General features: G+C 44.3%; 1 protein-coding gene across 1 annotated transcript; it reads right to left on the minus strand.

Annotated features, from left to right (window-relative positions):
• Positions 1-1,396: 1,396 nt before the first annotated feature.
• inhbab (inhibin subunit beta Ab) lies at positions 1,397-11,589 on the minus strand. The gene is made up of 2 exons (XM_029649763.2): positions 10,544-11,589; positions 1,397-2,264 (listed from the first exon to the last, which is right to left on the minus strand). Exons 1-2 carry the CDS (start codon positions 11,055-11,057, stop codon positions 1,432-1,434), a joined length of 1,347 nt encoding a protein of 448 aa, XP_029505623.1. The 5' UTR covers positions 11,058-11,589; the 3' UTR covers positions 1,397-1,431.
• Between the last annotated feature and the right edge of the window lie 1,361 nt (positions 11,590-12,950).

Genomic DNA, 12,950 nt, shown 5'->3' on the forward strand with positions numbered 1-12,950 from the left:
ATGGTGCTCCTATCTTTGGTGTTACTTTGATTGAGAGACTATGAACCGTAACTGTAGTGTGTATATGAAGAGTTTATTTCCAAAAATGTTATATCCACCAATTTTTTTCACATTTGTGTTTTTTTTTTGATCAGAAATGATTGTTTATGGGTACCTTCACGTGTGTGTAAAGCAATGACTTCTCAGATGTTTCATTTCAATATTTTAAGTGTTTATGAATATATATATCTGTATATATATCCATTATTTAGGTGGAATGGAATGTTCATATCCTGTATATTTGACTGTGATATGTGGTTGTCTCACCTAGATATCTTAAGATGAAGTCACTCTGGATAAGAGTATGTGCTAAATTACTAAAAGGTCAAATGTAAATGTTTTACATCATATTACTCTACTGATTTGTATTGTTTCATATATTTAAGTATTGATGTCATACGGAACATGTGTACAGTTCTTTTATATATATATATATATATATAAAAAACGTAGTTATTTGTTACATTTGACTGTGTAAAACCTAGCAATACTACTTTTAGCTAAACTACATGATTATTTGTCACTGAAATAAACCATCAAGTGATAGATTTCTGTCATTGAACTCCATGCCATGATTAGGATAGACTCAACCCAATTTCTTTCAGAAGTTCTTTCAAATTTAAAAGCTAATAAATACAACTTTTTTTTTTTTTACAATGTTGGAAAAAAAAACTCTTCATCTGTTTTTGCTTGAGAAGTTTGTAGCGGTAGTCTTTTCATCTGTTTGGTGTTTTACCGTCATGATCAAGCTGGCAAGAATGTTGGTATAGTGCAAATTTCAACATTAATAATTGTTTTTCATGTAAAAAGACAAAATAGTTCAGAAATATTAATAATAATTTTTAAAAACTTGTTATTAATTATAAAAGTGTTTGGCTCCAGTAGCAAACCTATTTCTTTCAAGTATCTCTCAACAGTAACAATACAAACAACTGAAACATAGACGCGCATTTGAACAAAAACAACAACAAAATTTTTTGCTTTTATACAAATGAAAAAATAAATCAAAACACTCATAATGTGTAAAGAAACATTACAAAGACCACACGGTAATACTTGATCAGTTGCATAGTTTTTTCTTTCAGGGAAAATTGTTCCCAAGTTCATTGTAGTGCAGAGAAGCAGGAATCACATAAGTCTTGCTCTCCATTCAACAAAAATATATTCTGTATTCTCTTTTCTTTTTATCTGAAAGAGACTTCACAATTTCCCGTCGGATAATCAGACAAAACGGACAGATCAGTCAGTCAACAATTTTTTTTACATGACTCCCCAAAAAAAGGTATTATTTTTGTTTGAAGGGATAAACGGCCCAACGGGTTTCTTCTTGTTATTGGTGAGTCTATATATATATATATATATATATATATATCTGCTCTCTATCACTGTCTCTTATGAGCAGCCACACCCGTCCACAATCATGTTCTGGATGTCCTTCTTGATGATCTTCTGCTCCTCGTTGTAGTAGAGCATAGACATGGCGCGTAGCCGCGTGGGAACGCAGCACGACCGGGTGTTCTGGAATGGCGCGTAGCCCCGCATTCGGTAGTGGTTGATGACAGTGGAGTGGAAGGACAGCGAGGAGCCCGTGATGCTGGCCACGTGGCTGGGGCAGTCGCCCTCGCAGTAGTTGGCGTGGTAGCCCGGCGGCGCGATGATCCAGTCGTTCCAGCCGATGTCCTTGAAGTTGACATAGAACTGCCGCTTGCAACAGATGTGCATCTTTCCGTCGCACTCCAGGCCGCGTTTGGTGCGTCGGCGAGCGTGTTCCTCCATGCCGGGCCGCAATACGACCATGAGGAAAGGCCGGTGGGATTGGTCCCTCTCCCGTCCCGGTTGCTCGCCCTCTGTGTGGACCAAGATGGGTGTGGCGCCCGCCTCGGTGCACTGCGGGCAGGAGACTCGCAGATCGATGACGCTGCCACCGGTGTCCAGGAGGGACTGGATGCTGTGCGACACGGGGAGCGTGTGCCAGCCGCTGCGCCTCGTGTCCACCATCTTCTCAGACACCAACTCCTCCTCCTCGCCCTGGGTCTCGTTGAAGGCAAAGCCTGGTGCTTTGGTCTTCTGCCGGCGGCGCTGCAGAAGCTGTATGTTCACCTTGCCCCTGCCTCGCCCTTGCCCCTTGGCCAGCTTGAGGAAGAGCCACACGTTGGCCTGCTCCACCACTGAGAGCTCACTGCCCTCCTTGGAAATGTCAAAGGTCACAGCGGATGTAGTGTCGCCTAGAGGAGAAAAGGGAAAAGGTTGTTTATTCATCACAATGAGAGCAATGCTTCAAATGTGCATAATCATTTTTGGTTAGACGACGCAGGTTTTTCTTTGCTCTTCTACAATAAAACCTAGTATGTTTAAAAGAGAATGTAATTGCTGACTGGAGGTGTGCCCCTCTTTGTCCAAAAATGTAATTTCTGGACGAATCTGTGTGTCTGTCCATTTAGGGGACTTCTTTTGGCTTAAGAGCACCCCTAGAGGCAAAAGCCTCATAGCCTCCTTAAATATATTCAAATGCTTACTCTAAGTATCAAATGGAGCTATAGACTGAAGGAGAGATATTGTACATGCTTTTGACCATGGACAGTCCATTCTATTCCAAATCCATACTCTGTTTGTACAAGAATGCATTTGTTCAAGGTCTGCCGTGTCTGACTAGGTTTGGCTCGGCTTTATCTTCCCCAGTCACTCTGTTTAGTTAGGAACGCAACGGGCGTCAGGTTACACTTTATAATAATCTCCTGGTGACTTTCATTAATACGTCTTTATAAATACTTGTGTAGAATTGAGTCCTGGAGATGCAGTGATTGGACTAGTATATGATGTTCATATTAGGACATCCTCATGGATACCAGACATTTATTGTCTGATATTGTACACAGTTGCCCCTAATAAAAATAAATAAAAAATTATATATATATATATTTTTATATCGGTTATAATAAATGTTTCCAAAAAAATGTAATATAGAGAGCTACCATGAAGTCTCTCTGGCCAATGGTCAACATTGTGCAACCCATCACGTAATAACACACATCTCCAACACACCCTCATTGCTCATTAAGCTAATTAAGAAACGCTAGCGGCCATGACTGAAGTCAAACGAGAGTTGTCTTGGGGGTGTGGTTTGATGTGGGTGTGTTATTTTCACATATCGTACCCTGGCAGAGACTGTTGTTTGTCCCCCCTGTGTCACCGTAGCAACAACATAGCCACCTCCTCAAAAATAGTTACGTCCTTAAAATAGTCTGAATTAATTTAGGATAAATTAAGAAGTCTGTAATTACAATAATTTTGACGTGTTTGCAGTGGTCTTAGTCTCGCAATTTTACACTTAACTAAGGTGTTTGGTGTTGAATTTATCATGCTAAAAAATATGCATGCAGTCTAATCAAGTCTGGAAAGTCGGGAAAATCTGTCTGGCTCTCAGGACTGATTTCTGAGAACAATAACACGTCTACAACTTCCTCATCAGCTGTCCAACTATCGTAAATAAGCACAAGCTACAGGCTGTTTATCAGTGCCCAAAATCACTAGCTCGCTAGCTAAGTTCCAACTCAATAAAGCTAGCAAGTAGTAGTTACTGTAGCAGACACATTGAACAGCCAGGATCAGTTTATCAAGTCACTGGCGAGTGGCAACGTGTGTGCTTAGGTGACGTTTTTTATTTATTTATTTTTTTACAACTTTCTCACTCTCTATTACCAAAGTGTGCGTCTGTCTGGCAGTGTTCGTGCATAGCTGGTTCTCTGTGGTTTTTGTCGGTTTTGGAGAAACATGTCCTGGGAATCTCATTGAATTTAATCACAAACAAACAGGAGTGTAGTGTAACACCTAGTGTAACTAAACAAAGACAGTCAACCATCAAACAGTCTGTCAAAGGTTGGTCGGAATTATTCAGTACTTTTGGGGGCTTTAGCTGTTAATTAGGCATCATAAACCATAAATATTTTGAAATGGGAGCAACTCATATCGCATATGCATATGCATGTACAGAAAAGCCCACCAACATTAAATTACATTCATACAATTCATTCACACGCTACCTTCTCTATCTCTTCTCCTCCTCTATCTATTCTCCTCTATCTCTTCACCTCCTCTATCTCTTCTCCTCCTATCTCATTTTTCTCCTCCTAATGAACAAATTAATAAACAAAGCGGGGAACAAACAATAGTTTGAAAGAAAAGCGCATCAAAATATATTTGGCTAGATCTAAAATAAAAAGAAGAAAATAAGTCTCTTTCCCTCTCTAGCTCTCTGTTCTTTCCCTCTCTAGTCCTCTCTGTTCTTTCCCTATAGTCCTCTCTGTTCTTTCCCTCTAGTCCTCTCTGTTCTTTCCCTCTCTAGTCCTCTCTGTTCTTTCCCTCTAGTCCTCTCTGTTCTTTCCCTCTAGTCCTCTCTGTTCTTTCCCTCTCTAGTCCTCTCTGTTCTTTCCCTCTCTAGTCCTCTCTGTTCTTTCCCTCTAGTCCTCTCTGTTCTTTCCCTCTCTAGTCCTCCCTGTTCCTTCCCTCTCTCTTTTTTCCTTTCCCACCTTCCTCCCATATCTCTCCCTTTCCATATCCTTCTCTCATTTTGCTCAGGCTCTTTCAAAGACCTCTCCATCCAACCCCATCTCCATATATAGCTTCCACACAGCCTAAAGTAATTATTGGGGCTCATATTTGGATGAATGAAGAGATTATACACGGCCAGGAGCCCTCCGATTCGCCTCCATGCCCCCCCCGCCCCACACACACACAATCGTTAACATCCCCCTAATTCCCCTAATTATTGTCCCTTTCTTTAATCGAAGGTTCATTCAAAAGGGTGGTTATTTATAGTTGCCAAGCCATTATGATGCACATTTATGTAAGCAAACAAGCCAGGGAGGAATGCGCTTATTGCACCGCTCTGCAGTATACATTGGCCGACCCTCAATCAAGAAAGCCTCCAGAATCAGAGCAACCCCCCCTCGTTAGGTTGGCGTGTGACAGCGTGCTGTGGTACATGGATACATGGTGTTGTTCCGATGCATTATATTAAACGTTTCCTGTTGCTGTTTTTTTTGCATCTTTGTCTGATTATCATCTTTGATTCACCCACTTCACACCTGAATATGACAATTCTTTCCAACACTAGATATGTACGTGGTTGATGTACACTATACTATATATATATATATACAAAAGTATGTGGACACCCCTTGAAATTAGTGGATTTGTCTATATCGGCCACACCATTCCGTTGCTGACAGGTGTATTAAATCGAACACACAGCCATGCAATCTCCATAGACAAACATTGGCAGTAGAATGGCCTTACTGAAGAGCTCAGTGACTTTCAACGTGGCACCGTTACAGGATGCCACCTTTCCAACAAGACAGTTTGTACAATTTCTGCCCTGCTAGAGCTGCCCCGGTCAACTGTAAGTGTTGTTATTGTGAAGTGGAGCAACAACGTCTCAGCCGCGAAGTGGTAGGCCACACAAGCTCACAGAACGGGACCGGCCAGTATTGATGGGCGTAGCACTGAAATATTGTCTGTCCTCAGTTGCAACACACTACAGAGTTCCAAGCCGTCTCTGGAAGGAAAGTCAGCCCAAGAACTGTTCATCGGGAGCTTCATGAAATGGGTCTCCGTGGCCGAGCAGCCGCACACAAGTCTAAGATCACCATGTCCAATGCCAAGAGTCGGCTGGAGTGGTGTAAAGCTCGCCGCCATTGGACTCTGGAGCAGTGGAAACGCCTTCTAAGGAGTGATGAATCACACTTCACCATCTGGCAGTCTGACGGATAAATCTGGGCTTGACGGATGCCAGGAGAACGCTACCTGGCCCAATGCATAGTGCCAACTGTAAAAATTGGTGGAGAAGGAATAATGGTCTGAGGCTGTTTGTCATGGTTTTTAGCTAGGCCCTTTTCCCTTATTAAGGGAAATCTTAACGCTACAGCATACAATGACATTTTAGACAATTCTGTTCTTCAAACTTTGTAGCATGTGTTTGGTGAAGGCCCTTTCCTGTTTCAGAATGACAATGCCCCCGTGCACAGAGCGAGATCCATACATAAATAGTTTGTCGAGATCGGTGTGGAAGAACTTGACTGGCCTGCACAAAGCCCTGACCTCAACTCCATCAAACACCGTTGTGAATGAATTGGAACGCCGACTCTGAGCCAGGCCTAATCGCCCAACACCAGTGCACGACCTCACTCATGCTCTTGTGGCTGAATGGAAGTAAGTCCTCGCAGCAATGTTCCAACATCTAGTGGAAAGGGGGTGGGGGGACTACTACATATTAATGCCCAAGATTTTGGAATGAGATGTTCGACGAGCAGGTGTCCACATACATTTGGTGATGCAGTGTATCTGAAGCAAGAAGGCTGCAAAGTCGAAGCGTCTGTATAAAGCTATCCCTGATGCAGTGATAATAATAATGATTTAAAAACAGTTATGTAAGTTTTATGCAACATATTTTTGAGGGCGGACCGTCACACAGAAAACGGTTATCTAAATGTACGGGTTTTACTCACCAACCTTCTGGATGGTGCCTTTTGATGAACCGCTCTTGTAAAAGGATGAAAACCGAGGCCTGAAATCCAACAACTTGGTCTACTTTCAGTTCCTCTGAACATAGAGACATTAGGGTACAGTTGTACAGTGCAGTTTTCTGCGTTGACACAAAGTGCTTGAGAGAGAGAGAGAGACAGCTGGGGAACACGTGTCTCTGCTACTTCTCTGCTACTTGTCGGAGGATACAGTCTCTCTCTCTCTCTCTCTCTCGCTCTCTCTCGCTCTCTCTCTAGCTCTCTCTCTGTCTCTCTCTCTCGCTCTCTGTCTTTGGCTCTCTCTCTCTGGCTCTCTCTCTCTGGCTCTCTCTCTCTCTGTCTCTCTCTCTCTCTCTGGCTCTCTCTCTCTCTCTCTCTCTCTCTCTCTCTCTCTCTGCCCCTCTCTCCCCGTCTGATGATAACATTTAAGCTCTGAAAAGTTCCTTCTGCGTCCTGTTCTTAATATCCACAACACAGCATTTCTATGACAGCAAGATTGTCTGACCGTTTCTTTTGGTTGTCCCCATAAGACATCCCTTTGCAGAAACCCTTTTTGGTTCCAGGTAGAATGATTTTAGTTCTAGGTAGAACCCTACATGGAACCAAAAAGGGTTCTACCTGGGACCAAAAAGGGTTCCATGGTAGGGACAACCGAAGAACCCTTTTTGGAACCCTTTTTTTAGAAGAGTGTAGAGCTGACAACTCCTGAGTGCACATTGAGTGCACATTCCCCCTCACATACGAACCCCAGACCTGTCAACATACCTCTCTGTGTGTTCCTCTTTACTGTCATCATACCTCTCTGTGTGTTCCTCTCTACTGTCATCATACCTCTCTGTGTGTTCCTCTCTACTGTCATCATACCTCTCTGTGTGTTCCTCTCAACTGTCATCATAGCTCTCTGTGTGTTCCTCCCTACTGTCATCATACCTCTCTGATGTGTTCCTCTCAACTGTCATCATACAGTACCTCTCTGTGTGTTCCTCTCTACTGTCATCATACCTCTCTGTGTGTTCCTCTCTACTGTCATCATACCTCTCTGTGTGTTCCTCTCTACTGTCATCATACCTCTCTGTGTGTTCCTCTCTACTGTCATCATACAGTACCTCTCTGGGTGTTCCTCTCTACTGTCATCATACCTCTCTGATGTGTTCCTCTCAACTGTCATCATACAGTACCTCTCTGTGTGTTCCTCTCAACTGTCATCATACAGTACCTCTCTGTGTGTTCCTCTCTACTGTCATCATACCTCTCTGTGTGTTCCTCTCTACTGTCATCATACCTCTCTGTGTGTTCCTCTCTACTGTCATCATACCTCTCTGTGTGTTCCTCTCTACTGTCATCATACAGTACCTCTCTGGGTGTTCCTCTCTACTGTCATCATACCTCTCTGATGTGTTCCTCTCAACTGTCATCATACAGTACCTCTCTGTGTGTTCCTCTCTACTGTCATCATACCTCTCTGTGTGTTCCTCTCTACTGTCATCATACCTCTCTGTGTGTTCCTCTCTACTGTCATCATACAGTACCTCTCTGGGTGTTCCTCTCTACTGTCATCATACCTCTCTGTGTGTTCCTCTCAACTGTCATCATACAGTACCTCTCTGTGTGTTCCTCTCTACTGTCAACATACCTCTCTGTGTGTTCCTCTCTACTGTCATCATACCTCTCTGTGTGTTCCTCTCTACTGTCATCATACCTCTCTGTGTGTTCCTCTCTACTGTCATCATACCTCTCTGTGTGTTCCTCTCTACTGTCATCATACCTCTCTGTGTGTTCCTCTCTACTGTCATCATACCTCTCTGTGTGTTCCTCCCTACTGTCATCATACAGTACCTCTCTGGGTGTTCCTCTCTACTGTCATCATACCTCTCTGTGTATTCCTCTCTACTGTCAACATACCTCTCTGTGTTCCTCTCTACTGTCATCATACCTCTCTGTGTGTTCCTCTCTACTGTCATCATACCTCTCTGTGTTCCTCCCTACTGTCATCATACAGTACCTCTCTGTGTGTTCCTCTCTACTGTCATCATACCTCTCTGTGTATTCCTCTCTACTGTCAACATACCTCTCTGTGTTCCTCTCTACTGTCAACATACCTCTCTGTGTGTTCCTCTCTACTGTCAACATACCCGTCTGTGTGTTCCTCTCTACTGTCATCATACCTCTCTGATGTGTGCCCACCTCCCTCTCTAACTTCCTACTTCCTAAACCCATTTGGTGCGTTCATTCTAGAACGTCAACCTCACTATAAATATACAGTAGTATGGGGTTTCTGTGTGTTCCTCTCTACTCTAGAACGTCAACCTCACTATAAATATACAGTAGTTTCACTCCTTTACTTTTCTCCTGTAATGTAATGGCTGAACAGAGACAGCAACCAGGCTCGGGGTTCCCCCATTTTAAAACAATTGAAAAATAAAATTGACTTTTTTCATGAGGCGACAGTAGCTAAGGCTGATTCATTTAAGTCTGTAGTCCATATTAATTTAGTCCATAGTTCATTTTAATTTAGTCTATAGTCCATTTTCATTTAGTCCATAGTTCATTTTAATTTAGTCTATAGTCCATTTTCATTTAGTCCATAGTTCATTTTAATTTAGTCTATAGTCCATTTTAATTTAGTCTACAGTCCATATTGATTTAGTCTATAGCCATATAGTCCATACACACAATTGGCATGTCACATAATTTACAATTCCTTTTTCTTAATCCCATACCAACCTTTCATTTAACCTTTATTTAACCAGGCAAACCAGCTAATAACAAATCATTTATTTTCAATGACGACCTCCCAAACATATATTGAATGTGCCCCTCCAGCAGCTGCGTTTGTAATGTCTCACTGAAATCATCTAGTCAAAGCTGCAGTTGACATTCTCTGAAGCGTTGGGAACTCGTGCTAGCTGAGGATGCACATAACCCCCAAACTAAGAAACTGAAAAGGGATGTCAATAAGTTTCATCTAAGCCTTGTTGACCACAAGTTCGAAGGAATCCTCAAGAGAAAGCCATAAGCACCACAGACACTTGTCAACTTTAAAACGTTTTCAGACCTAGGCAGACCACACATTTCACACACGCAGGTAGTGTGGGTTTCAGGCCGCGTGGGTTTTAGGCAGCGTGGGTTTTAGGCAGCGTGGGTTTCAGGCCGCGTGGGTTTTAGGTTGCGTGGGTTTCAGGCAGTGTGGGTTTCAGGCAGCGTGGGTTTCAGACAGCGTGGGTTTTAGGTTGCATGGGTTTCAGGCAGTGTGGGTTTCAGGCAGTGTGGGTTTCAGACCGCGTGGGTTTTAGGTTGCATGGGTTTCAGGCAGGGTGGGTTTCAGGCAGTGTGGGTTTCAGGCAGTGTGGGTTTCAGGCAGTGTGGGTTTCAGGCAGTGTGGGTTTCAGGCAGTGTGGGTTTCAGGCAGTGTGGGTTTCAGGCCGCGTGGGTGTTAGGCAGTGTGGGTTTCAGGCAGCGTGGGTTTCAGGTAACGTGGGTTTCGGGTAGCGTAAGTTTCAGGCAGCGTGGGTTTCAGGCAGCGTGGGTGACAGGTAACGTGGGTTTCAGGCAGCGTGGGTTTCAGGTAGCGTGGGTTTCAGGTAACGTGGGTTTCAGGCAGTGTGGGTTTCAGGTAGCACGTTATTTTACACACAAAAAAAGAACCCTTTCCACAGAGGGTTCTACATGAAACCCCGAAAGGGTTCTACCTGGAACAAAAAATGGTTCTCTTATGGGCTAGCAACATATAACAGCTGAAGAACCCCTTGGGAACCTTTGTTTACTGCTGGTATTTAAATGAAGAGGAAACAGGGGGTAGTTTCTGGTTCTTTTTCAAACCATTCAACAGGAGTAATAACTACCTTGTACCTTACCACTACCGAGTGGTGTTTAAATCAACCAAAACATACCCAGAAAGTAATGCATGTTATTACTGTATAATTAACATTTTACCATGTCATTTCTTAGTACCTAGGAATACACTTTAAATTAAACGCTATACACACCTGGCTCGGCAAAGGTGATGATCTCGGAGGGCGGCTCGGGTGGCGGCGCCGCCCCCACGCCGCCCCCCGGCCCCTCCTCCTGGATCTCCACGCTGCCGTCCTTGCCCACGCGGCCCACGTGTAGTTTCTTGATGGCGTTGAGCAGGGCGGCACGCGGCACCGGGTGGGTGACGTTGGGCCTCGCGCTGAGATGGAGCATGTCGAGGATGTGCTGCTTCACCGCTTCCACCATGTCTGTCTGAGCCGACGTCTGAGCCGAAGCCGATTCAGATGCTGACTCAGATCCAGGAGGGGCCGGGACAGAACCCGGGTCCGAGCCCAGGTAGTCACTCCTCATCTGGGCCAGCACACAGGAAGGACAGGGGGTCACCTGGATCTCCTCCACCTGCTCCTGTCCCCGTGTAGCTCCATCCACCGCCGCAAGTGATCCCGCTACCGTAGCGGAGCCACATCCTGTCTGCAGCCCAGGGAGAAGCAACGCCAGCACCCGAAACAACGCGGCTAACGAGGGCATCCTGTGCTACAAAGCTCAGACAACTCACAGACACACACACACACACTCACACATACACACACTCCCTGGAGAGGGTGATGAGAGGACTGCGGCAAGGGGTGACTGAATGAGAAGCAGCACACCGGAGAGCTCTCTTCACCTTACCTCTGTTTCCCTGAAAGAACAAGTTTGAGAAAAGTACAATCCTTCTTTGAGAGTGGTACTATAGCTTCAAAAAGTTGGATGTTGGAAAGTGGAGATGGAGGTTTTGAGACCAGGCTCTTTACTTTGGTCCTCATAAACCAGGTCTTTGCTGCAGTCCTTGTAAACCACTTATCCTATCAAGTCCAGGAAAGCAGGTGTCTCCTCTCAGCTTTGACTCCTCTCAGATTTGTAAAACCATTCCTCTTCTTTTTGTCCAGTTAGTGAAGTCTCTTGTCCACTCTCTCCAGTCTCGTGTTTGGTAGAGAGTGTCCACGCTACTTTAGTCCTTGAACAAAGTGACTGGGAGATAGAGCAGTGTGTTGAGCTGCAGTAGTGATGGTGTCCTTTCCTGCTGATGTACACAGCACTGGAGAAGCCTCACTATGTCGGAGTTGAATGGCTTTGTAAAAGTGGGCAGGGTTAGAGTGCTCTCCCTCTTTCTCTCTCTCTCTCTCTCTTTCTTTTTCTTTCTTTCTTTCTTTCTTTCTTTCTTTCTTTCTTTCTTTCTTTCTTTCTTTCTTTCTTTCTTTCTTTCTTTCTTTCTTTCTTTCTTTCTTTCTTTCTTTCTTTCTTTCTTTCTTTCAACTCTCTTTTTTTATCCCTCCCTCTCTACCCCCCATTACTACTGTATATTTCACTACTTCCTCCCTCTCTACCCCCCCATTACTACTGTATATTTCACTACTTCCTCCCTCTCTACCCCCCCCCATTACTACTGTATATTTCACTACTTCCTCCCTCTCTACCCCCCCCCCATTACTACTGTATATTTCACTACTTCCTCCCTCTCTACCCCCCCCCCATTACTACTGTATATTTCACTACTTCCTCCCTCTCTACCCCCCCATTACTACTGTATATTTCACTACTTCCTCCTCTCTACCCCCCCCCATTACTTCCTCCCTCCCTCTCTACCCCCCCCCATTACTACTGTATATTTCACTACTTCCTCCTCTCTACCCCCCCATTACTACTGTATATTTCACTACTTCCTCCCTCTCTACCCCCCCCCATTACTACTGTATATTTCCCTCTACTTCCTCCCCCCCTCTCTACCCCCTCCCCATTACTACTGTATATTTCACTACTTCCTCCCTCTCTACCCCCCATTACTACTGTATATTTCACTACTTCCTCCCTCTCTACCCCCATTACTACTGTATATTTCACTACTTCCTCCCTCTCTACCCCCCCCCATTACTACTGTATATTTCACTACTTCCTCCTCTCTACCCCCCCCCATTACTACTGTATATTTCACTACTTCCTCCCTCTCTACCCCCCATTACTACTGTATATTTCACTACTTCCTCCTCTCTACCCCCCCCCATTACTACTGTATATTTCACTACTTCCTCCCTCTCTACCCCCCCCATTACTACTGTATATTTCACTACTTCCTCCCTCTCTACCCCCTCCCCATTACTACTGTATATTTCACTACTTCCTCCCTCTCTACCCCCCCATTACTACTGTATGTTTCACTACTTCCTCCTCTCTACCCCCCCCCATTACTACTGTATATTTCACTACTTCCTCCCTCTCTACCCCCCCCATTACTACTGTATATTTCACTACTTCCTCCTCTCTACCCCCCATTACTACTGTATATTTCACTACTTCCTCCTCTCTACCCCCCCCATTACTACTGTATATTCACTACTTCCTCCCTCTCTACCCCCATTACTACTGTATATTTCACTACTTCCT

This window comes from Oncorhynchus nerka, linkage group LG20 (assembly GCF_034236695.1).
Source record: "Oncorhynchus nerka isolate Pitt River linkage group LG20, Oner_Uvic_2.0, whole genome shotgun sequence".
Lineage (NCBI taxonomy): Eukaryota > Metazoa > Chordata > Actinopteri > Salmoniformes > Salmonidae > Oncorhynchus > Oncorhynchus nerka.